The sequence below is a fragment of the Saccopteryx bilineata genome, chromosome X, assembly GCF_036850765.1.
Source record: "Saccopteryx bilineata isolate mSacBil1 chromosome X, mSacBil1_pri_phased_curated, whole genome shotgun sequence".
In the NCBI taxonomy this organism is placed as follows: Eukaryota; Metazoa; Chordata; class Mammalia; order Chiroptera; family Emballonuridae; genus Saccopteryx; species Saccopteryx bilineata.
Window position 1 is genome coordinate 69,564,367 of NC_089502.1, and position 22,564 is coordinate 69,586,930.

Sequence of the window (22,564 nt, forward strand, 5' to 3'; positions counted from 1 at the left end):
TGGTCGCAACAGAGCGACGCCCCGGAGGGGCAGAGCATCGCCCCCTGGTGGGCAGAGCGTCGCCCCCTGGTGGGCGTACCGGGTGGATCCCGGTCGGGCACATGCGGGAGTCTGTCTCTCCCTGTTTCTAGCTTCAGAAAAATACAAAAAGAAAAAAAGAAAAAAAAAGAAAAGAAAATCCTACAAATAATTGTAGATGCACTATATACAAATTTCTGAGAAATGTTATAATAATTAAGTCAAATATTAAAGAAAAAAATAAAGTCCAAGCGTGCTTTTATGGTAATTAAACAAAATAAAGATGACAAAATTAAATTTATTCTGACATTAAAAAACATTTTTGTTACATTTTTTGAGTTACGCTTTTTAGAATTCGTAAAAAAGGGGTTAAAAATAAAAAAAACAACAAAAATGTTATCTTATCTTTTTATTTATTTATTTATTTTGTATTTTTCTGAAGCTGGAAACGGGGAGAGACAGTCAGACAGACTCCCGCATGCGCCCCACCGGGATCCACCCGGCATGCCCACCAGGGGCAACGCTCTGCCCACCAGGGGGCGATGCTCTGCCCCTCCGGGGCGTCGCTCTGCCACAAGGAGAGCCACTCAAGCGCCTGGGGCAGAGGCCAAGGAGCCATCCCCAGCGCCCGGGCCATCTTTGCTCCAATGGAGCCTTGGCTGTGGGAGGGGAAGAGAGAGACAGAGAGGAAGGAGGGGGGGGTGGAGAAGCAAATGGCGCCTCTCCTATGTGCCCTGGCCGGGAATCGAACCCAGGTCCCCCGCATGCCAGGCCAACGCTTTACCGCCGAGCCAACCGGCCAGGGCCTCTTATCTTTCTTCTTTTTTTTTTTTTTGTATTTTTCTGAAGCTGGAAACAGGGAGAGACAGTCAGACAGACTCCCGCATGCGCCCGACCGGGATCCACCCAGCACGCCCACCAGGGGCGACGCTCTGCCCACCAGGGGGCGATGCTCTGCCCCTCCGGGGTGTCGCTCTGCCGCGACCAGAGCCACTCTAGCGCCTGGGGCAGAGGCCAAGGAGCCATCCCCAGCGCCCGGGCCATCTTTGCTCCAATGGAGCCTTGGCTGCGGGAGGGGAAGAGAGAGACAGAGGAAGGAGGGGGGGGTGGAGAAGCAAATGGGCGCTTCTCCTATGTGCCCTGGCTGGGAATCGAACCCGGGTCCCCCGCACGCCAGGCCAACGCTCTACCGCTGAGCCAACCGGCCAGGGCCATCTTTTTATATATATAGATACATTTTCAATAAGATTTAGTAAAATCGGCAGGTCCTTGCACAAATGTGTTTTTTCATTCTTGTGTTTCTGAGAAACATGAGCCTGATGTGTCCCAGCGATTTCTTCAATGTTTGGACATCTATTTGAAAGGAAAACTCTTGTTTCCTCATCAATACATTGAAGAATTCCTCTCTTTTTTTATTTATTCATTTTAGAGAGGAGAGGGAGAGACAGAGAGAGAAGTGGGGGGAGGAGCTGGAAGCATCAACTCCCATATGTGCCTTGACCAGGCAAGCCCAGGGTTTCAAACCAGCAACCTCAGCATTTCCAGGTCGACGCTTTATCCACTACGCCACCACATGTCAGGCCAAGAACTCCTCTCTTTTTACTCTTAATTGTGTTGAGTGCAGAAAACCCCCACCATACATATCATCTTAACTTGACACCAAACAAAGGATAGAAGAGACTTGCCTTCAGTCTCTCCAGGGAACATGGAGGGTAGTATAAAAAATCCAGCACCACAGCTTAATAGCCTTTTGCAACCTAATCAGGCAAGTGAGGTGGGGGGTTGGGCAGACTGTCAGCTTACAGCCAATTCCCCACACACCTCTGTCCCCAAAAATCTAAACTCCAAAAACCTTGTTGGTTTTTTGGTCCCCAACAGGCACATATTTCTCTGGAAATCCCTGGAGCACATTTTAAGAACCACTGCACTAGATGTTCAGGGCTGATCCTGGTCGGTGGCTCACTTGGTTAGAATGCCCTTCTGATACCTCAAGGTTGCAGGTTTGATCCCAGTCAGGGCACATACAAGAATCAACCAATGAATGCATAAATAAGTGGTACAACAAATCGATGCTTCTCTCTCTCTTTCTCTCCCATTTTATCTCTCTTTAAAGTCAATTACAATTTTTGTAATTAAATAAAAAGATGTTTCGCCCCATAGTGGGCATGCCAGGTGGGGTGGATCCTGGTTGGGCACATGCGGGAGTCTGTCTCTCTGCCTGTCCACCCCCCACTCCACCCCTGACTTCTTAAGTCAGAAAAAAAAAGATGTTTAATGTTCATCTTGTGCTTTGCCTCCCCCAGCACTAGAATCAGCCATTACTCTAGAAATTTTAGTTTAGTTTTGTTTTTTTTTTTTCAGGGACAGAGAGAGAGTCAGAGAGAGGGATAGACAGGGACAGACAGACAGGAACAGAGAGAGATGAGAAGCATCAATCATCAGTTTTTCATTGCAAGACCTCAGTTGTTCATTGATTGCTTTCTCATATGTGCCTTGACTGCGGGCCTTTAGCAGACTGAGTAACCCCTTGCTGGAGCCAGTGAGCTTGGGTCCAAGCTGGTGAGCTTTTTTTTTTTTTTTTTTTTTTTTTTTTGTTCAAACCAGATGTGCCCGCGCTCAAGCTGGTGACCTCGGGGTCTCGAACCTGGGTCCTCTGCATCCCAGTCCGATGCTCTATCCACTGCACCACTGCCTGGTCAGGCTAGACATTTTAGTTTTTTTATGGATGTCATTTAGCAACCTAGATTTGGCACTAAGTGTGCTCACTGATATTCAAGTGTCACTCACTGCTTTCTAGTCCTTTCAGTGAACAGAGCTAGGAATATATCTTATGAATGATAACTTTATACTAATATCTTCAACTCCAAAAGTTTTCTTTACTTTCCCTCACTTCCTATTTGTAGCCACTTCTTCCACAGTGAAAACCCTGGTTCTCAGCAAAATCAATGCTTTTACATATTATATTACACACAATATATCATCAGAATTGCTACACTTGGCATCACTAAAAAGCAAACCCACTTTGAGGAGTTTAAAATTTGCTTGTACTTATTTTTTTCTTAGATTAATGACATATAATCAAAGTAGTGTGTTCATAAATTATTTTTATTAGTTCTTTCTTTGTTTAATGTGATGTTTCTCATTTAAAATACCCAGGCTCCCATTTTTTTGTATTTATTTCCCCATTGTGGGTCAAATAAATTTGCAAATTGATATACATGTTTGCTCGCTTATAGTTTGTATTGGGTGTGGTGGACAGGCTGTAAGCCAGCAGGGTGGTTATAGCCTAAACGTTAGTTTTAAGACTAAGCTTTTCCCCACACCCTTAACTGATTTCATGATGTGGGGTGGTGCACTCTCATGAGGAATCTCATTATGCCTCAGATAAGTGACTTTATATCAGAGACTTCCTTGTTTGTATATTGGATTAAAGGTTTTGATTTCTACACTATAAAATGGGAGCAGACAAGCTTGCTCTCTATCGGTTCCTGAGATTAGCTTTAGAGGAGAGAGCAGAGAAAGGAGAGCAGATAAAGGCCACATGTAGGCGAGGAGAAGCAGCCAAGATGGTGGAGTGCTGAGGGAGAAGGCAGTTTGTACTGTTTGTGCAGGGAGAAAGAAACAGAGGTGAATAAGGCTGGTGAGCTAGAAACCTTTGATTCTAGGAAACTCGGATAAGTCAGTAGCTTTGTGAGCACTAAATGAGTGGGTTTCGGAGCCCGCTGTGTGTTTTTACTTGCCTGCCCGGTGCAAGCTAGGATAAAGATGATGGCCCACCAATTCTTGGCTCCATTGTTTCATTACTGCCTGTCCAAATCTAATGCGAACCTGCACTGGCCAGGAGGCTGTGATAGTGGCTGTGGCTAGGCTACTGGTTTTACACAAATTCTTACTGATTTGATTTCACAGGCGACCTCAGCATTTCAGGTCCACGATCAATCTACTGCACCAGCGCAGACCAGGCACTTTCCTGCTTTTTTAAAATTATTTTGATTTGAAATAACTTGGCAGCAGAATGAGGGATTAAGAAAGATCCTATCGGGCCTGACCTGTTGTGGCGCAGTGGATAAAGCGTCGACCTGGAACGACGCTGAGGTCGCTGGTTCATAACCCTGGGCTCGCCGGGTCAAGGCACATACGGGAATTGATGCTTCCTGCTCCTCCCCCTTCTCTCTCTGTCTCTTTCTCTCCTCTCTCTAAAATGAATAAATAATTTTTAAAAAGATCCTATCAATCACATGGCTAGACCCAATTTTTCCAGACTATTAAATGAAAGGAGTGGATATCAAAGACTTATATGAGCATCCGAGTAAAACATTCTGTTTTCTCGACCTTAAGCCATTTTGACTCAAAAAGCCGCAAAGCTTCACAACTACGCACGGAAGTTCGAAGAGCCCTGCAGGGCGACAGCTTTACGTTAATGAAGGGGGCGAGCCATCATCCATAGCGGACCAATAAAAAAAACCCAGACTATCCTTTTTCTATTGGCTAACGGCGACCAATTAGAAGTGAGCAGTCTTTGAGCGGGTGGCTCACAGTGACATGTCCTGACGTAATGTGAGAGGTCGCCCGAGGTTGAGCTAGGCCAATGAGGAACGCCAAGGGGCGGGTCTGCTTGTTCTCACGCCCAACCCGCAAACCCAGGCGGAGGAAAGTTTCACTTCCCGGAGGAAGAGGAGCAAACATGGCAGCGCGTTGGTGGCTTTGGTGTGTCTCTGTTGCCATTGCGGTGGCGCTGCTGCTCGTTTATGGGGTTCCTTCAGCCTCTGCCCAGAGAAAGAAGGAGGTGAGGACGTTGATTCCAGCAACACGGGCTTTTCCCGATGCATGGGGTTCAAGGGGTCTGTTTTCCCCTCACGATCCTCTCTCCCCGCCGCTTCTGGGTCTTGACTGCCTCCCATTCCGCGGTTTCTTGGAGTTGTGGCATTTCAGAGGAAGGAAAGTAACTCCTTGTCTTCTGGGGATGCGGAGTCTGAGAGGGAGTGTGTTATATTACAGCCTGGCGTTGCTGGGCCTGTGCATGTACATAACTACGTGTTTCGCCACTTCTTTGACTATGATCCCCATCAGATGGTGGTGGAAATTCGACTTTAGCACCAGCGGGTAGAACATCTGTGTCTTTTGCTGTCCGTAGATGTAACTCCGTCTTAGACGCGTAAGAGCAGTTTGTAGCATTTTCATTTCAGAAATGTCAAAATTCAACTGAAGAGCGAAATTGTACCAGGTTTATTACATTGTCCGAATAACTGATTCATAGCAATTTACAAGAGTGGAAACTATTAAACCATTTTCAGACATTTGCCACGTATCAAGCGTGCCACGTAGCTTGGTATTCATAAGTGAACCAAACTAAGATCCCTCCTGTGAAGTTTACTGGCTTTAGCAAGTGGAGGAGATAAACAGTATTCTTTACTCACAATTTAGGTAATCCAAACAGGAATTTTAACAGTGTTGAAACACTTGTGACTTAGACCCAAATGCTCTTGGAGCTTTAAAGATTGCTAGCAGTCAATTATGCTCTCGTTTTATTTTTGATAGATGAGCAAAACCGATTCCTGAACTTACGCAGTTAACTGTTGCAGAACAAGATCTAAAACCCTAGATCAGCCAGTGTTCCTGTACATTCCTGTGTACACAGTACCTGTACATGCGCTTTAAATATACCACTTAAACATCTCAGATGCTTGTCATCCTGAGCTGACTTAAAAAAGATCCCATTTTTTCTGTTTCTCAGTATTTTAACTATTCCATAAGAAAAATAAAGACAAGATAGCAATTTAAAACGAGTTACTAATTAGTATGGCAAAAAGTAAAATAAAAAGTACACAGTTTTTAAAGGTATGGTGAAATAAGCAGGCTTGTACCATGAAACTAGAGGTTGATGTGCTTTTTTAGGAGGGTTCCAAGCTATTTTTAAAAAAGATTTAATGTGTTGATCTTTGGAGAGGGGAGAGAGGGAGAATGAGGCACAGGAGGGAGAAGCGGGAAGAATCTATTAGTAGTAGTTGCTTCCCGTCTGTGCCTTGAACCGGGCAAGCCTGAGCATTTGAACCCGTGACCTCAGTGTTCCAGGTCAATGCTTTATCCAGTGGCCACACAGGTAAGACTTCTAAGCCGTTCTTATATGTAAAACAAGATATAGAGCCTGACCAGGTGGTGACACAGTGGATATAGAGCCTCATACTGGGACGCAGAGGATCCAGGTTCAAAACCCCAAGGTTGGCAACTTGAGCGTGGGCTCATCTGGTTTGATCAAGGCTCATAGCTTTAGCCCAAGGTCGCTGACTTGAGCAAGGGGTCACTCGGTCTGCTTTAGCCCCCCTGTCAAGGCACATATGAGAAAGCAATCAATGAAGTACTAAGGTTTGGCAATGAAGAGTTGATGCTTCTCATCTCTCTCTCTTCCTGTCTGTCCCTCTCTCTGTCTCTTTCTGTCTCTGTCACACACACAAATCAGATATAGAGCAATACAGACTTTTATATTCTAAATGCCCATTATATATTATCTATATATATTTTTTAATTTTTTTTTCCTGAAGTTTGAAACAGGGAGGCAATCAGACTGACTCCCGCATGCGCCCGACCGGGATCCACCCGGCATGCCCACCAGGGGACAATGCTCTGCCCATCTGGGGCGTTGCTCTGTTGCCACCAGGGCCATTCTAGCACCTGAGGCAAAGGCTGTGGAGCCATCCTCGGTGCCTGGGCCAACTTTTGCTCCAGTGGAGCCTTGGCTGCAGGAGGGGAAGAGAGAGACAATGAGGAAGGAGAAGAGGAAGGGTGGAGAAGCAGATGGGTGCTTCTCCTGTGTGCCCTGGCCGGGAATCGAACCCGGGACTCCTGCACACCAGACTGACGCTCTCCCACTGAGCCCACTGGCCAGGGCCAATCTATATATATTTTAAAAACCCTATATATATGTGTGTATTAATATGTAACGAAACTCTTCTTTTTTTTAATTTTTTAAAATTTATTTATTTATTTTTTTAGAGAGGAGAGGGAGAGACAGAGAGAGAGAGAGAGAGAGAGAGAGAGAGAGAAGGGGGGAGGAGCTGGAAGCATCAACTCCCATATGTATCTTGACCAGGCAAGCCCAGGGTTTTGAACCAGCGACCTCAGCATTTCCAGGTCAAAGCTTTATCCACTGCGCCACCACAGGTCAGGCAACGAAACTCTTCTAAGGCTATACATCAATCTGTTAACAGTGGCTATTTTGGGGTAGTTGGGATTGTTAGGGAAACACTTCCACTTTTTACTTGATATACCAGTATTGTCTGAATTTCTATAATGACCACTTACTCTCTTTTTAAGAGATTTTATTGATTTTAGAGAGAAGAGAGGTGATGGCAGGAGTGGAAAACATCAACTCACAGTACAGGGGGTCATCTGGTTACGACACAATTCCATTCCTATGACAGTGACATAACCCGAGTTTTGGTGTAAGTTGAAACACACCCTAGCATTATTTACCTATCCTAACAGTTGTAAAGTCATAATTGAGAACATAAAAACACAACTAAGCCACAAAAAAATGAAAAGGACAAAAATATGCAGTACTGTACTGTACTGGTTTGAGCAAGGCTCACCAGGTTGAGCCCAGGGTCACTGGCTTGAGCAAGGGGTCACTCGGTCTGCTGTAGCCCCTTGGTCAAGGCACATGTGAGAAAGCAAACAATGAACAACTAAGGAGCCTCAACGAAGAATTGATGCTTCTCATCTCTCTCCCTTCCTGTCTGTCTGTCCCTATCTGTCTCTCTCTGTCTTTGTCACACACACAAAAATAGATGAATGAAGGCTGATGGCCAGATGATATTTTCTATTCAAAGTCAGAACATTTTGTCACACAGAAAAAATATTTTTTAAAATTTATGTAGTTTTTACATTTTTTAATTGATTGATTTTTTAGGGGGGGAGAAGGCAGAGATAACGATTTTCTGTTGCACCCATTTCTGCATTCACTTGTTGACTCCTGTATGTGCCCTGACCCAGGATCATTGGCCCGCAACCTTGGCGTGTCAGGATGACATTCCAACCGAGTACCTGGCCAGGGCTTCTTTTATTTCCCCAAAATATTTTGAAAGGAACCAAATTCTAACTTTTTATCCATCATACCCATCACACCCTTATCCCTTTCACAAAGGTTGAGTGATCATCCGTGGCCCCTCCTTCATAGTGCAGTCAAAAATGGAAATGAAGGCCCTGGCCGGTTTGCTCAGTGGTAGAGCGTCGGCCTGGCGTGCGGGAGTCCCGGGTTCGATTCCTGGCCAGGGCACACAGGAGAGGTGCCCATCTGCTTCTCCACCCCTCCCCCTCTCCTTCCTCTCTGTCTCGCTCTTCCCTCCCGCAGCCAAGGCTCCATTGGAGCAAAGTTTACCCAGGTGCTGAGGATGGCTCTGTGGCCCCTGCCTCAGGCACTAAAATGGCTCTGATTGCAACAGAGCGACGCCCCAAGATGGGCAGAGCATCGCCCCCTGGTGGGCATGCCCGGTGGATCCCGGTTGGGCGCATGCAGGAGTCTGTCTGACTGCCTCCCCATTACCAACTTCAGAAAAATACAAAAAAATAAATAAATAAATAAAAATGGAAATGAAAATCTGAACCCCTTTTCACTTATTTTGGAAGAGATGAAAGTGCCTCTGTAGCCCGGCCCTGGTCCGCTTCCAGTCCCGTTTCATTTCCTGCTCTCCCTTGTACTGGTCGGACTGAATCACCTGCCTTCCTTCATCTTCTGCATGCTCCGGTGTCAGTGCTTGCTGGACTTCTGCTGGAATATTCCCTTCCTTGTCGACCTGGAAATGCTGAGGTCGCCAGTTCGAAACCCTGGGCTTGCCTGGTCAAGGCACATATGGGAGTTGATGCTTCCAACTCCTCCCCACCTTCTCTGTCTCTCTCTCCTCTCTCACTCCTTCTCTGTCTCTCTCTCTTCCTTTCTTTCTCCTCTCTAAAATGAATAAATAAAATTTAAAAAAATAAAAAAAAAATAAAGTAGAATTTAAAAAAAAAGGTCTTCAGTAAACATCCACTTAATTAATTAACTTTGTGCATATAGGTTTCATAACTTAAAATGAGGTTTTCTCATCAGTAAATAAGGGATTAATATAGGCTGGTAAAGGTGTTTTAGTTTTTACAAGTTTTCCTTCTAACTGAGGATGTTTTAGGCTTTAAAAGATTACTGTGCCTGACCTGTGGTGGCGCAGTGGATAAAGCGTTGACTTGGAATGCTGAGGTCGCTAGTTTGAAACCCTGGGCTTGCCCGGTCAAGGCACATACAACAAGCAATCGATGAACAACTAAAGTGAAGCAACTATGACTTGATATTTCTTGTTCTCTCCCCTCCTCTCTCTGTAAAATCAATAAATAAATTAAAAAAAAAAAAAAAGATTACTGTGATATTATTTGGAGACAGGGTTTTTTTGCATTTTTTTCTGTATTTTTCTGAAGCAGGAAACGGGGAGAGACAGACAGACTCCCGCATAGCCGGGATCCACCCGGCACGCCCACCAGGGGGCGACGCTCTGTCCCTCCGGGGCATCGCTCCGTTGCGACCAGAGCCACTCTAGCGCCTGGGGCAGAGGCCTAGGAGCCATCCCCAGCGCTCAGGCCATCTTTGCTCCAGTGGAGCCTCGGCTGCGGGAGGGGAAGAGAGAGACAGAGGAAGGAGAGGGGGAGGGGTGGAGAAGCAGATGGGCGCTTCTCCTGTGTGCCCTGGCCGGGAATCGAACCCAGGACTTCTGCATGCCAGGCTGACGCTCTACCACTGAACCAACCGGCCAGGGCCTTTTTTTTTTTTTTTTGCATTTTAATTTACTGATTTTAGAGAGATAAGAGAGTGAGAGAAAGAAAGGAGGGGCAAGAAGCATCAACCAATAGCAGTTGTTTCTTGTATGTGCCCTGATTGGGCAAGCCCGGGGTTTCGAACCAGTGATCTCAGTGTTCCAGGTCGACGCTTTACCCACTAAGCCACCACAAGCCAGGCTACTTACAGACAATTTAAAAATACAGGTGTTGGCCCTGGCCGGTTGGCTCAGTGGTAGAGCATCGGCCTGGTGTGCTGGAGTCCCGGGTTCGATTCTGGCCAGGGCACACAAGAGAAGCACCCATCTGCTTCTCTACCCCTCCCCCTCTCCTTCCTCTCTGTCTCTCTCTTCCCCTCCCACAGCCGAGGCTCCATTGGAGCAAAGTTGGCACGGGCGCTTAGGATGGCTCTGTGGACTCTGACTCAGGCACTAGAATGGCTCTGGTTGCAGCAGAGCGATGCCCCAGATGGGCAGAGCATCGCCCCCTGGTGGGCATGCCTGGTGGATCCCGGTCGGGCGCATGCGAGAGTCTGTCTGACTGCCTCCCCGTTTCCAACTTAAGCAAAATACAAAAATTTTTTTAAAAAAATACAGGTGTTCTGTTGCAGAACACTTGGGTTTCTTGTCAGTCTTTGAAATTTTTATTAAAGTAAAAAATCGAGGACTATCTACCATAGTAGATTTGGCACTTTTTTAAAAAAGATTTTATTTACTGATTTTATAAAAGAGAGTGGGGACGAGAAGTAGTTATTCTCCTCTAGCTGTTCATTGGTTGTTTGTAGTATGTGCTCTGACCGGGCAAGCACAGGGTCTTTTTTTTTTCTTTCTCTTTTTTTTTTTACAGAGACAGAGTCAGAGAAAGGGATAGATAGGGACAGAAGGGAATGGAAAGAGATGAGAAGCATCAATCATCAGTTTTTCGTTGCGACACCTTAGTTATTCATTGATTGCTTTCTCAAGTGTGGTGACCGTGGGCCTTCAGCAGACCAAGTAAGCCCTTGCTTGAGCCAGCGACCTTGGGTCCAAGCTGGTGAGCTTTTGCTCAAACCAGATGAGCCCATGCTCTAGTTGGTGACCTCGGGGTCTCGAACCTGGGTCCTCGGCATCCCAGTCTGACGCTCTATCCACTGCGCCACCGCCTGGTCAGGCAAGAAGCAAAATTTTAAAGGCTTCACTTCCCACTGCCTACCTCCTCTCTCCCTCCTCCCCTCCTTCTTTCCCCCCCACCTCCCTCCTCCACTCTTCTCTTTCCCACCTCTCTCTCTCCCCACTCATATGTTTCCCTTCCTGACTCTGTCTGTCTCTGTCTCTATCTCTCTCTAAAAAAAGAGAAACACTAAGCTTACTTAAATTTGATGGTGTTACATTTTCATTATTAATAATTTTTTTTACCTGAATAGTTGAAAATGTACTCCAAAAAGGGGGAACATCAATTGATTGTGAAAGTATTTGTGTGCTTATAAATTTAATGTCTTTCCACAGTAAATGTGTGTGTGTGTGTGTGTGTGTGTGTATATATATAATATTTTCTGTGTGTACTTTTATGAAGTGAGAAGCAAGGAGGCAGAGAGACTCTCGCATGTGCCCTACCGGGATCCACCCGGCATGCCCACCAGAGGGCGATGCTTTGCCCATCTGGGGTGTCGCTCCATTGCAACCTGAGTGATTCTAGCGCCTGAGGCGGAGGCCATGGAGCGATCCTCAGTGCCTGGGCCAACATTGTAGCTGCGGGAGGGGAAGAGAGAAATAGAGAGAAAGGAGAGGGGGAAGGGTGGAGATGCAGATGGGCGCTTGTCCTGTGTGCCCATTCTGGGAATCGACCCAGGACTTCCACACACCAAGCTGACACTCTACCTCAGAGCCAGCCGGCCAGGGCTGTATATTTTCCTTTGACTAAATATACTCAGTTCAAATTAGAAACTATATGGATAAATTTTCTTAAATATTTTTTTAAAAACTGTTAGTGGAAAAAGTACTGCAATAGTTTCCAAATCGATTGCGTGTATGTCTGAGTGTGTGACAGGCAGAGAGAGGGGAACAGATAGGGACAGATGGACAGGAAGGGAGATGAGAAGCATCAATTTTTCGTTGAGGATCCTTAGTTGTTCATTGATAGTTTTTGCGGGGGGCTACAGCAGAGCAAGTGGCCCCTTGCTTAAACCAGTAACCTTGTGCTCAAGCTGGTGAATCTTCTTCAAACAAGATGAGCCCACGTTCAAGCAGGCGACCTCAAAGCCTCAAACCTGGGTCCTCCTGTTCCAGTGCAATGCTCTATCCACTGCACCACCTCCTGGTCAGGCAACAGTTGCTTTTTTGAGGTACTGAGTAGTTTACTTGTTAAACCTCTTTCCTGGACCATAGTCCATGGAAAAAGTGTTTCTTGGTTTTTTTATGGCTTTTTTTTTTTTTTTTTTTTTTTACAGAGACAGAAAGAGAGTCAAAGAGAGGGATAGATAGGGACACAGACAGGAACAGAGAGAGATGAGAAGCATCAATCATCAGTTTTTCCTTGCAACACATTAGTTGTTTAAACTTTATTGATTGCTTTCTTATATGTACCATGACGGTGGGCCTTCAGCAGACCGAGTAACCCCTTGCTTGAGCCAGCAACTTTGGGTCCAAGCTGGTGAGATTTTTTTATTTTTATTTTTTTGCTAAAACCAGATGAACCCGCACTCGAGCTGGAGACCTTGGGGTCTCGAACCAGGGTCCTCCGCATCCCAGTCCGACGCTCTATCCACTGCGCCACCACCTGGTCAAGTGGGATCTATTTTTAAACTTTGAAAACCAGCTCCTTGGCTAAATTTCCGTATAAGTAATGGAAAATGTAACTGGTCAAATGCTTCAGAATAATGAACCACTTCATGATACACTGGCCTTTTAAAAACATATTCCTTTAAAGAAGAATAAAACAACAAATTAAGTCTGCATTGACATTCTTGTCTTCTGTACTTTCTTTTCTTTTTTTTTTAAATTAATTTTAATGGAGTAACATTGATAAATTAGGGTACATATGTTCAGAGAAAACAGCTCTAGGTTATTTTGACATTTGATTATGCTGCACTCACATCACCCAAAGTACAATCGTCTTCCGTCACCTTCTAACTGGTTTTCTTTGTACCCCTCCCCTCGCCTAACCCCCTCCCTCTCCTCCCTCCACCCCATAATCAACACACTCTTGTTCATGTCTCTGAGTCTCATTTTTATGTCCCACCTCTGTATAGAATCATATAGTTCTTAGTTTTTTCTGATTTACTTATTTCGCTCAGAATAATGTTATCAAGGTCCATCCATGTTGTTGTAAATAATCCGATGTCATTTCTATGGCTGAGTAGTATTCCATAGTATATATGTACCAAAGCTTTTTAATCCACTCGTCTACTGATGGACACTTGGGCTGTTTCCAGATCTTTGCTATTATGAACAATGCTGCCATAAACATGGGGGTGCATTTCTTCTTTTCAAACAATGCTATAGTGTTCTTGGGTATATTCCTAAAAGTGGGATAGCTGGGTCAAAAGGCAGTTCGATTTTCAATTTTTTGAGGAATTTCCATACTGTTTTCCACAGTGGCTGCACCAGTCTGCATTCCCACCAGCAGTGCAGGAGGGTTCCCTTTCCTCCACATCCTCGCCAGCACTTATTCTGTGTTGTTTTGTTGATGAGCGTCATTCTGACTGGTGTGAGGTGATATCATTGTGGTTTTAATTTGCACTTCTCTAATGAGTAGTGATGATGAGCATTTTTTCATATGCCTGTTAGCAATCTGTATGTCCTCTCTGGAGAAGTGTCTATTCATTTCTTTCGCTCATTTTTTGAGGGATTGTTTGTTTTCCTGGTATTGAGTTTTACAAGTTCTTTATAAATTTTTGTTATCAACCCCTTATCAGATGTATTACAAAATATATTCTCCCATTGTGTAGTTTTTTTTATTCTGTTCTTATTGTCTTTAGCTCCACAAAAATTTTTAGATTGATATAGTCCCATTTGTTTATTCTGTCTTTTATTTCATTTGCCCGTGGAGATAAATTGGCAAATGTATTGCTGCGCGAGATGTCAGAGAGCTTACTGCCTATGTTTTCTTCTAAGATGCTTCTGGTTTTACGGCTTACATTTAAGTCTTTTATCCATTTTGAGTTTATTTTTGTGAGTGGTGTAAGTTGTTGGTCTAGTTTCATTTTTTTTTTTTGCAGGTACCTATCCAATTTTCGTGACACCATTTGTTGAAGACGCTGTCTTTACTCCAATGTATGCTCTTACCTCCTTTGTCAAATATCAGTTGTCCATAAAAGTGTGGGTTTATTTCTGGGTTCTCTGTTCTGTTCCATTGATCTATATGCCTGTTCTTATACCATTACCAGGCTGTTTTGAGTACATTGGCCTTGGAGTATAACTTGATATCAGGAAGTGTGATACCTCCAACTTTATTCTTCCTTTTTAAGATTGCTGAGGCTATTCGTGTTCTCTTTTGGTTCCGTGTAAATATTTGGAATGTGTGTTTTATATCTTTGAAGTAAGTCATTGGTATTTTAATCAGTATTGCATTGAACTTATAAATTGCTTTGGGTAATATAGACATTTTAATGATGTTTATTCTTCCTAACCATGAGCAGGGTATATGCCTCCACTTGTTTGTATCTTCCCTGATTTCTTTTATCAATGTTTTATAATTTTCTGAGTAGAAGTCTTTAATCTCCCTGGTTAAATTTATTCCTAAGTACTTTATTTTTTTGGTTGAAATGGTGAAGGGGATTGCTTCCCTTAATTTCTCTTTCTGACAGTTCTTTGTTAGTATATAAAAATGCCTCTGATTTCTGAGTATTAATTTTATATCCTGCCACTTTGCTGAATTCATTTATCAGGTCCAGTAGTTTTTTGACTGAGACTTTAGGATTTTCTATATTCAACATCATATCATCTGCAAATAATGATAGTTTTAGTTCTTCTTTTCCAATTTGGATGCCTTTTATTTCTTTTTCTTGTCTGATTGCTGTGGCTAGGACTTCTAGAACTATGTTGAATTAGAATGGTGAAAGGGGTAACCCTGCCTTTTTCCTGAACTTAAGGGGATTGCTTTTAATTTTTTCCCATTGAGTATGATGTTGCCTGTGGGTTTGTAATAGATGGCTTTTATCATGTTGAGGTATGTTCCCTGTATTCCCACTTGGCTGAGGGTTTTGATCATGAATGGGTGCTGGATTTTATCAAATGCCTTTTCTGCATCTATTGAAATTATCATGTGGTTTTTCTCCTTCCTTTTGTCAATGTGATGAATCACATTGATTGATTTGCAAATATTGTACCAGCCTTGACTAACAAGAATAAATCCCACTTGATCATGGTGTATAATTTTTTTTCATATATTGCTGTATCCGGTTTGCTAATATTTTGTTGAGGATTCTAGCATCTGAATTCATCAGGGATATTGGCTTATAATTTTTTTTCTTTGGGTTGTCTTTGCCTGGTTTTGGAATCAGAATTATGCTCACCTTATAAAAGGAGCTTGGAAGTCTTCCTCTTGAATTCTTTGAAATAGATTGAGAAGGATAGGAGTTAGTTCTTCTTTGAATATTTGGTAGAATTTACTTGTGAAGCCATCAAGCCCAGGATATTTTTTTGTGGGGGGGGGGAGTTTTTTGATAACTGTTTCAATCTCATTTGTTGTAATTGGTCTGTTTAGGTCTTCTGATTCTTCCAGATTAATTTTTGGAAGATTGTATGTTTCAAGGAATTTGTCCATTTCATCTATGTTGTCTAGTTTTTTGGTGTACAGTTCTTCGTAGTTTTTTCTTAAAATATTTTGTATTTCTGTTATGTCAGTTGATATTTCTCCACTCTCATTTCTAATTTTATTTATTTGAGTCCTCTCTTTTTCTTGGGGAGTCTGGTTAAAGGCTTATTGATCTTGTTTACCTTTTCAAAGAACCAGCTCCTTGTTTCATTGATTCTCTGTATTGTTTCTTTAGCCTCTATGTCATTTATTTCTGCTCTGATCTTTATTATTTCCTTCCTTTTACTACCTCTGGGCTTTCCTTGCTGTTCTTTTAGATGCAAGGTCAAGTTGTTTATTTGAGCTTTTTCTAGCTTCTTAAGGTATGTCTGTAATGCTATGAACTTTCCTCACAGCAGGATTGCTTTTGCTGTGTCCCATAATTTTTTTTTTTAAACAGAGGCACAGATAGACAGGGACAGACAGACAGGAATGGAGAGAGACGAGAAGCATCAACCATTAATTTTTCATTGCACGTTGCGACTTCCTAGTTCTTTGTTGATTACTTTCTCATATGTGCCTTGACCGTGAGCCTTCAGCAGACTGAGTAACTCCCTGCTGGAGCCAGTGACTCTGGGTCCACGCTGGGGAGCTTTTGCTCAAACCAGATGAGCCCGCGCTCAAGCTGGCGACCTCGGGGTCTCGAACCTGGGTCCTTCTGCATCCCAGTCCGACGCTCCATCCACTGCGCCACCGCCTGGTCAGGCCCCATAAATTTTGAGTTGATGAATGCTTGTTATCGTTCGTTTCTGGGATTTTTTTTATTTCTTCTTTGATCTCATTGTTAACCCATTCGTTATTTAATAACATGCTATTTAGTTTCCAAGTGTTTGAGTACTTTTTAATTTTTCTGTTGTGGTTGATTTCTAGTTTCATGCCATTGTGATCAGAGAAAGTGCTTGATATGATTAAAATCTTCTTAAATTTGTTGAGACCACTTTTGTGCCCTAACATGTGGTCTATCCTAGAGAATGTACCATGAGCACTTGAAAAGAATGTATATTCTGTTTTTTTAGCATTAAAGGTTCTGAAGATCTCTATTAGATCGAGTTGATCCATTGTGTCCTTTAAGTCTGCTGTTTCTTTGAATATTTTATTTCTTGAGGATCTATCTAGTGATGTTAGTGGGGTATTGAAATCCCCTACTATCGATTTTAAACGATAGCCTTGCTGGATAAAGTAGTCTTGGTTGTAGGTTCTTGTTCTGCATTACTTTGAATATTTCTTGCCATTCCCTCCTGGCCTCAAGTGTTTCTGTTGAGAAGTCGGATGTCATCCTTATCGGGGCTCCTTTGTAGGTGATAACTTTTTTTTCTCTTGCAGCTTTTAATATTTTCTCTTTATCGCTTAGCTTTGGTATTTTAATTATGATGTGTCTTGGTGTAGGTTTCTTTGGGTTTCTCTTTAATGGAGTCCTCTATGCTTCTTGGACTTGTGAGAGTTTCTCTTGCATTAATTTAGGGAAGTTTTCAGCTATGATATGATCGAACAAAGTCTCTATCCCTTGTTCTTTTTCTTCTTCAGGAACCCCTATGATGCGGATGTTATTTCTCTTCATGTTGTCACAGAGCTCTCTAAGAGTTTCCTCTGACTTTTTGAGTCTCTTTTCTCTTTTCTTCTCTGCTTTCATGACTTCATTCCAGTTGCCTTCCAACTCGCTGATCGATCCTCAGCTCTATCCATCCTGTTTTTAATTCCTTCCATTGTGGTCTTTATTTCTGATATTGTATTTGTCATCTCCGACTGATTCTTTTTTATACTTGCTATTTCTTTATTTAGGTGTTCATAATGACCATCCATTGTTGTTCTAAGATCCCTAAGCATCCTTACAGTCATTATTTTGAACTCCGCATCTGGAAGTTTGATTATTTCCATATCACTCTGTTCATCTCCTGAAGGTGTCTCTTGTGGTTTCATTTGGATTGCACTTCTTTGTCTTCTCATTGTCTGTTTTTGGGTGTTTTATTTGTAGGGTTGTTTGAGTCTAGGTTTGGTGTTGTCTGCCTCCAGTTTTTTTTTTTTTTCATTTTTCTGAAGCTGGAAACAGGGAGAGACAGTCAGACAGACTCCCGCATGCGCCCGACCGGGATCCACCCGGCACGCCCACCAGGGGGCGACGCTCTGCCCACCAGGGGGCGATGCTCTGCCCATCCTGGGCGTCGCCATGTTGCGACCCTCCTGGGTGTCGCCATATTGCGACCAGAGCCACTCTAGCGCCTGGGGCAAAGGCCACAGAGCCATCCCCAGCGCCCGGGCCATCTTTTGCTCCAATGGAGCCTTGGCTGCGGGAGGGGAAGAGAGAGACAGAGAGGAAGGCGTGGCGGAGGGGTGGAGATGCAAATGGGCGCTTCTCCTATGTGCCCTGGCCGGGAATCGAACCCGGGTCCTCCGCACGCTAGGCCGACGCTCTACCGCTGAGCCAACCAGCCAGGGCCTGCCTCCAGTTTTGAGTTGTGTTATTTCTAGGTCTTCTTGAGTTGCTATCAGCTGTTATCTGTAATCCACTTTTGGATTTGGGCAGCTTTGAAGTCTTGATTTGTTTGTTTTCTTAACAGGTGATAGTCTTGTTAATGATCTCAGCAGGGGGCTTCCTTGAAACTGTATCCAGGAATGCGATGGGTGTAACCTGAGACTCTGAGGGCCTCTTTAGTCAACTAATCTCACTGGGGGCAGGGTGTTTTCTCAGCTTCAGTAGGGGGAGGTGTATCTCAGATCTTCATGGAGACCTGAGTTACTGCCCCTCCTCCCCACTTCTTGTTTTCAGCTGTGTCTTGTGCTGATTGGAGCTGGATAGATGTCCGGAGATTTCTGATCCGGAAGCAGTTCAGCTCTGTTTTGTGAAAGGTTCAGTCCCTCCCCCAGCTATGGCCACCTCCAGCACGGATGAGTCAGCTTTTTTAGGTTGTCTCCTTCATTCTTTAGCCCCTCACAGTCTGTCCTTCTCTCTTTCCTTTCCACTTGGGAGATAAGCTGGTCTTTTCAACACACCTCGCTCCCTGGTCGCAAGGCAAGTGGCTGTGAGCAGTAGTTTCTGCTCTTTTCCTTTGTGTGAGATCCCCTCTGGGCTCTCAGCCTCACCTCCCCTCCGTTCCTGTAAGCAGGGGAGATTCAGGCACTCCCTACCAGGTTTGTTGTGGCTTCTTCTTTGCTCCTAGGTTTTTGAGAGCTGTTCTTGCAGTTCAGAGTTGTTTTTTCATGCTGATTTTTCCTAAATTGATTTGTATTCCAGTTTGGTGGTGAGAGCTGGGTGTCTGTGCGTCCGCCTACTCTGCTGCCATCTTTTTCTCTGTTCTGGGGACACTTGGTAATTCAGTATCCAGTGCTGTCAACCTGGTGCCTTTCATGGTCACCACCATCTCCTCCCCCTCAGCTGTTTACCTCACATTTCCTCCGGCCTACAGGGCACCGCCATCTTGGACGTACAGCACCTCTCAGCTATGATATGTTTGAACAAAGTCTCTATCCCTTGTTCTTTCTCTTCTTCTTCAGGAACCACTGTGATGCGGATGTTATTTCTCTTCATGTTGTCACAGAGCTCTCTTAGAGTTTCCTCAGACTTTTTGAGTCTCTCTTCTTTTTGCTGCTCTGCTTTCGTGCCTTTATCTTGTCCTCTAACTTGCTGATTTGATTCTCAGCTTCATCCATCCTGCTTTTAATTCCTTCCATTGTGTTCTTCATTTCTGATATTGTATTTGTTATTTCTGACTGATTCTTTTTTATTATTTCAATGTCCTTTTTTTGCTATGTCTTTATTTGGTGTTAGTAATGACCATCTATTGTTGTTCTAAGATCTTTGAGCATTTTAACAATCATTATTTTAAACTCTGCATCTGGTAATTTAGTTATATCTGACTCATTCAGGTCCTTTCATGGGGATTTCTCTTGTTTAATTTCTGTTGCATACTTCTGCCTTCTCATTTTGTCTGTGTTCCCTAGGTGTGGTCTGTCTGCAGGCCCGCCACCCCCTCTGCTGTTGCTGCCTAGGATGTTTGGGTATGGCTGTTGCCGTGATTTCTCCCTCTCCTTTACGGGAGTGGCTGTGATTACATGCTCGGATGTACAAGCTTCGGTGGCCTTGGCTTTCACCCTGCCTCCGTGGGTGGCGTTATACTGAGCCCTGAGTGCAGGGGTGAGCACCTTTCCTCAGCTGTGGGTCTCTGCCTGATTCCAGGCTTTCGCCCTGCCCCTGCAGGATGAGCCCACTCGTGGAATGGCTGCAAGCCTTGGCTCCACAGCCCAGGTAGAACTGTATACTCAAGCTCAGTAGCAGGACTCCGCCAATTCTGGGCTTTTGGCTCCACCCCCCGAAGGAGGAGCCGGCTCCCAAGTCAGGCCACAAGCCCTGGTTACGCGGGCGGGGCAGGGCCTCACTCCTGCACCCTTGATCAAGGGCGGGTCTCCACCCCTTCCGGGGCTCCTACCCTTCCCCTGAAGGCTGGATTGCAGGCAGCGCAGCTGGCCTTGACCACTTTTGCTTGTCCCCTCCTCCCCAGCTGGGCAAGACTGAGCTCACACCTGGGCCTCAATTGTGGCCAGCTGGCCTCCGCCCTTGCTGACAGAACCGCCCTTCCACGTCCTACCACCGCCCGCCCTCGGGCAAGCCCTCAGCCGTGTGGGTGGGGGCACTGCAGATCAGACCCTAACACTCACTACTGTAGTCCCGAAAGTTCTCGCCTTGTAAATGACTCTGCTCTGAGTGCCGTGGGAGAGCTTGTTTGGCTGGCGTCCTGCTTCCCTTTGCTGGTATTGCTGTTTCCAGGGGAAATATTCACTTCAGATTTGGGGAGTGACTCATCCCAGAAGTTAGGGTGGCTGTCTCTCAAAATGTTTTTCCCTGTACCTCCTAGATTACACTCTCTTCCTTCTACTCCAGTCCTCTCTTCTCTCCTCCGTCCCCCGGAGCCCTGGATGAGTGGTTGTGAGAGAGGTTTTCTGTGTGGTCCCTTTAAGAAGAATCCTAGGTCTGAGAAATCAGTCTCTCACAAACAGTATCCTGTCTTGTTTCCAGCTAAATACTGTCCATACGCCTCTTCTAGGCTCTGGGGCTGCAGGCTGGGGCTTTGTTCCTGGGGCTCAGGACCCTCCCCTCTCTGCTAAACTCACCGCCCGCCACGAGAGTCTTTCCTGGCTGCCGTTTGCTCCGGGGAGCTGGGCAGCCCTCTCCGTGTTTCTGCTTTTCCTACTAGTCTCAGTGTGTCTTCTTCAGTGTTCCTTGGTTGAAGAGTCCTCTTAGTTTAGTCCAAAGTTGATTTTTCCAGATGATGGTTCTTAAAATTAGTTTATAGGCCCTGGCCGGTAGGCTCAGCGGTAGAGCATCGGCCTGGCTTGCGGGGGACCCAGGTTCGATTCCCAGCCAGGGCACATAGGAGAAGCGCCCATTTGCTTCTCCACCCCCCCCTCCTTCCTCTCTGTCTCTCTCTTCCCCTCCCGCAGCCAAGGCTCCTTTGGAGCGGGGATGGCCCAGGCGCTAGGGATGGCTCCTTGGCCTCTGCCCCAGGTGCTAGAGTGGCTCTGGTCACGGCATAGCGACGCCCCAGAGGGGCAGAGCATTGCCCCCTGGTGGGCAGAGTGTCGTCCCTGGTGGGCGTGCCGGGTGAATCCCGGTCAGGATCACGCGGGAGTCTGTCTGACTGTCTCTCCCCGTTTGCAGCTTCAGAAAAATACAAAAAAAAATTAGTTTATAATCCACTTTGGTTCTGGGAGGTGGAAGTTGGTATGTCCGCCTACTCCACCGCCATCTTTTCTTCCTCTTTTTTTTTTTTACAGGGACAGAGAGAGAGAGTCAGAGAGAGGGATAGATAGGGACAGACAGACAGGGATGGAGAAAGATGAGAAGCAGCAATCATTAGGTTTTTGTTGCGACACCTTAGTTGTTCATTGATTGCTTTCTCACATGTGCCTTGACCGTGGGCCTTCAGCAAACCGAGTAACCCCTTGCTGGAGCCGGTGACCTTGGGTTCAAGCTGGTGGGCTTTTGCTCAAACCAGATGAGCCCGTGCTCAAGCTTGCGACCTCGGGGTCTCAAACCTGGGTCCTCTGCATCCCAGTCCGACGCTCTATCCACTGCGCCACCGCCTGGCCAGGCTCTTCTGTACTTTTTATTTTATCTTTTCCTGTCTTATAATAGTCAAGGCACATAGGAAAAGCAAATATTACAAGCTAATGCTTCCTGTTCCCCCCTTCTTTTTCTCTGTTCTCGCTAAAAATCAATAAATCTTTAAAATTTTTTAAAAAAACTTTAAATGACAAGATCAGAGTATTAACAGTATGCTCCCTTTATCTTTTTTAGATGGTGTTATCTGAAAAGGTTAGTCAGCTGATGGAATGGACCAATAAAAGACCTGTAATAAGAATGAATGGAGACAAGTTCCGTCGCCTTGTTAAAGCCCCACCGAGAAACTACTCCGTTGTTGTCATGTTCACTGCTCTCCAACTTCATAGACAGTGTGTCGTGTGCAAGTATGAACCTTCAACTACATTTTCAAATGAAATAACTCGTACGGTTTTAACCATTTTACAACCCCAGAAGAATTACATTAATTTAGTGGGTACTACATAATTGGTAATGTGTACACCTGATTTAGGATAGCTGTAGTAACACGTTCTACTCTGACTCTTTTATAGCCATTTCTTGGTTGTCCATATTTGTCGGAGGATGAGATAACAAGGATAAAGGACTGTAGCTATCATAGGAATAAATCTAATAATTATTTTCTAAATTGGTTTCAGCTTATATAAATGTAGGCCCATAGCATAGATCTAGTGTTTTATTATTTGTAGGTGCTTTCAACTTCATACTCTTGTTTCATCACAGCATCCCCAGAAGGTAGTATGTAAAGCAAATATTCTCTCACTTTGGGGAGGAACAAATTTTAAAATTTGAACTGGTGTACCCAAAACTAGAGGTATTTATTAATGCAATAATAGTGGCTACATCCAAGTTTGGAGTTACAAAAAGAACTTTTTTAAAAACAAAGCT

At 44.6% G+C, this 22,564-nt stretch overlaps 2 protein-coding genes across 3 annotated transcripts in view; one reads left to right on the top strand and one right to left on the bottom strand.

The window, feature by feature from the left end:
• Positions 1-22,564, bottom strand: part of ATP7A (ATPase copper transporting alpha) — a 554,573-nt gene that overhangs the window by 132,535 nt on the left and 399,474 nt on the right. The window lies entirely within an intron of this gene.
• MAGT1 (magnesium transporter 1) overlaps positions 4,607-22,564 on the top strand; it is a 54,045-nt gene continuing 36,087 nt past the window's right edge. The window contains exons 1-2 of one of the 2 annotated variants that reach the window (XM_066249228.1): positions 4,607-4,804; positions 21,875-22,044. In XM_066249228.1, coding sequence (XP_066105325.1) covers positions 4,607-4,804; positions 21,875-22,044 — 368 coding nt within the window. The remainder of the gene's footprint in view (positions 4,805-21,874; positions 22,045-22,564) is intronic. The other variant, XM_066249230.1, reaches the window with a different exon arrangement.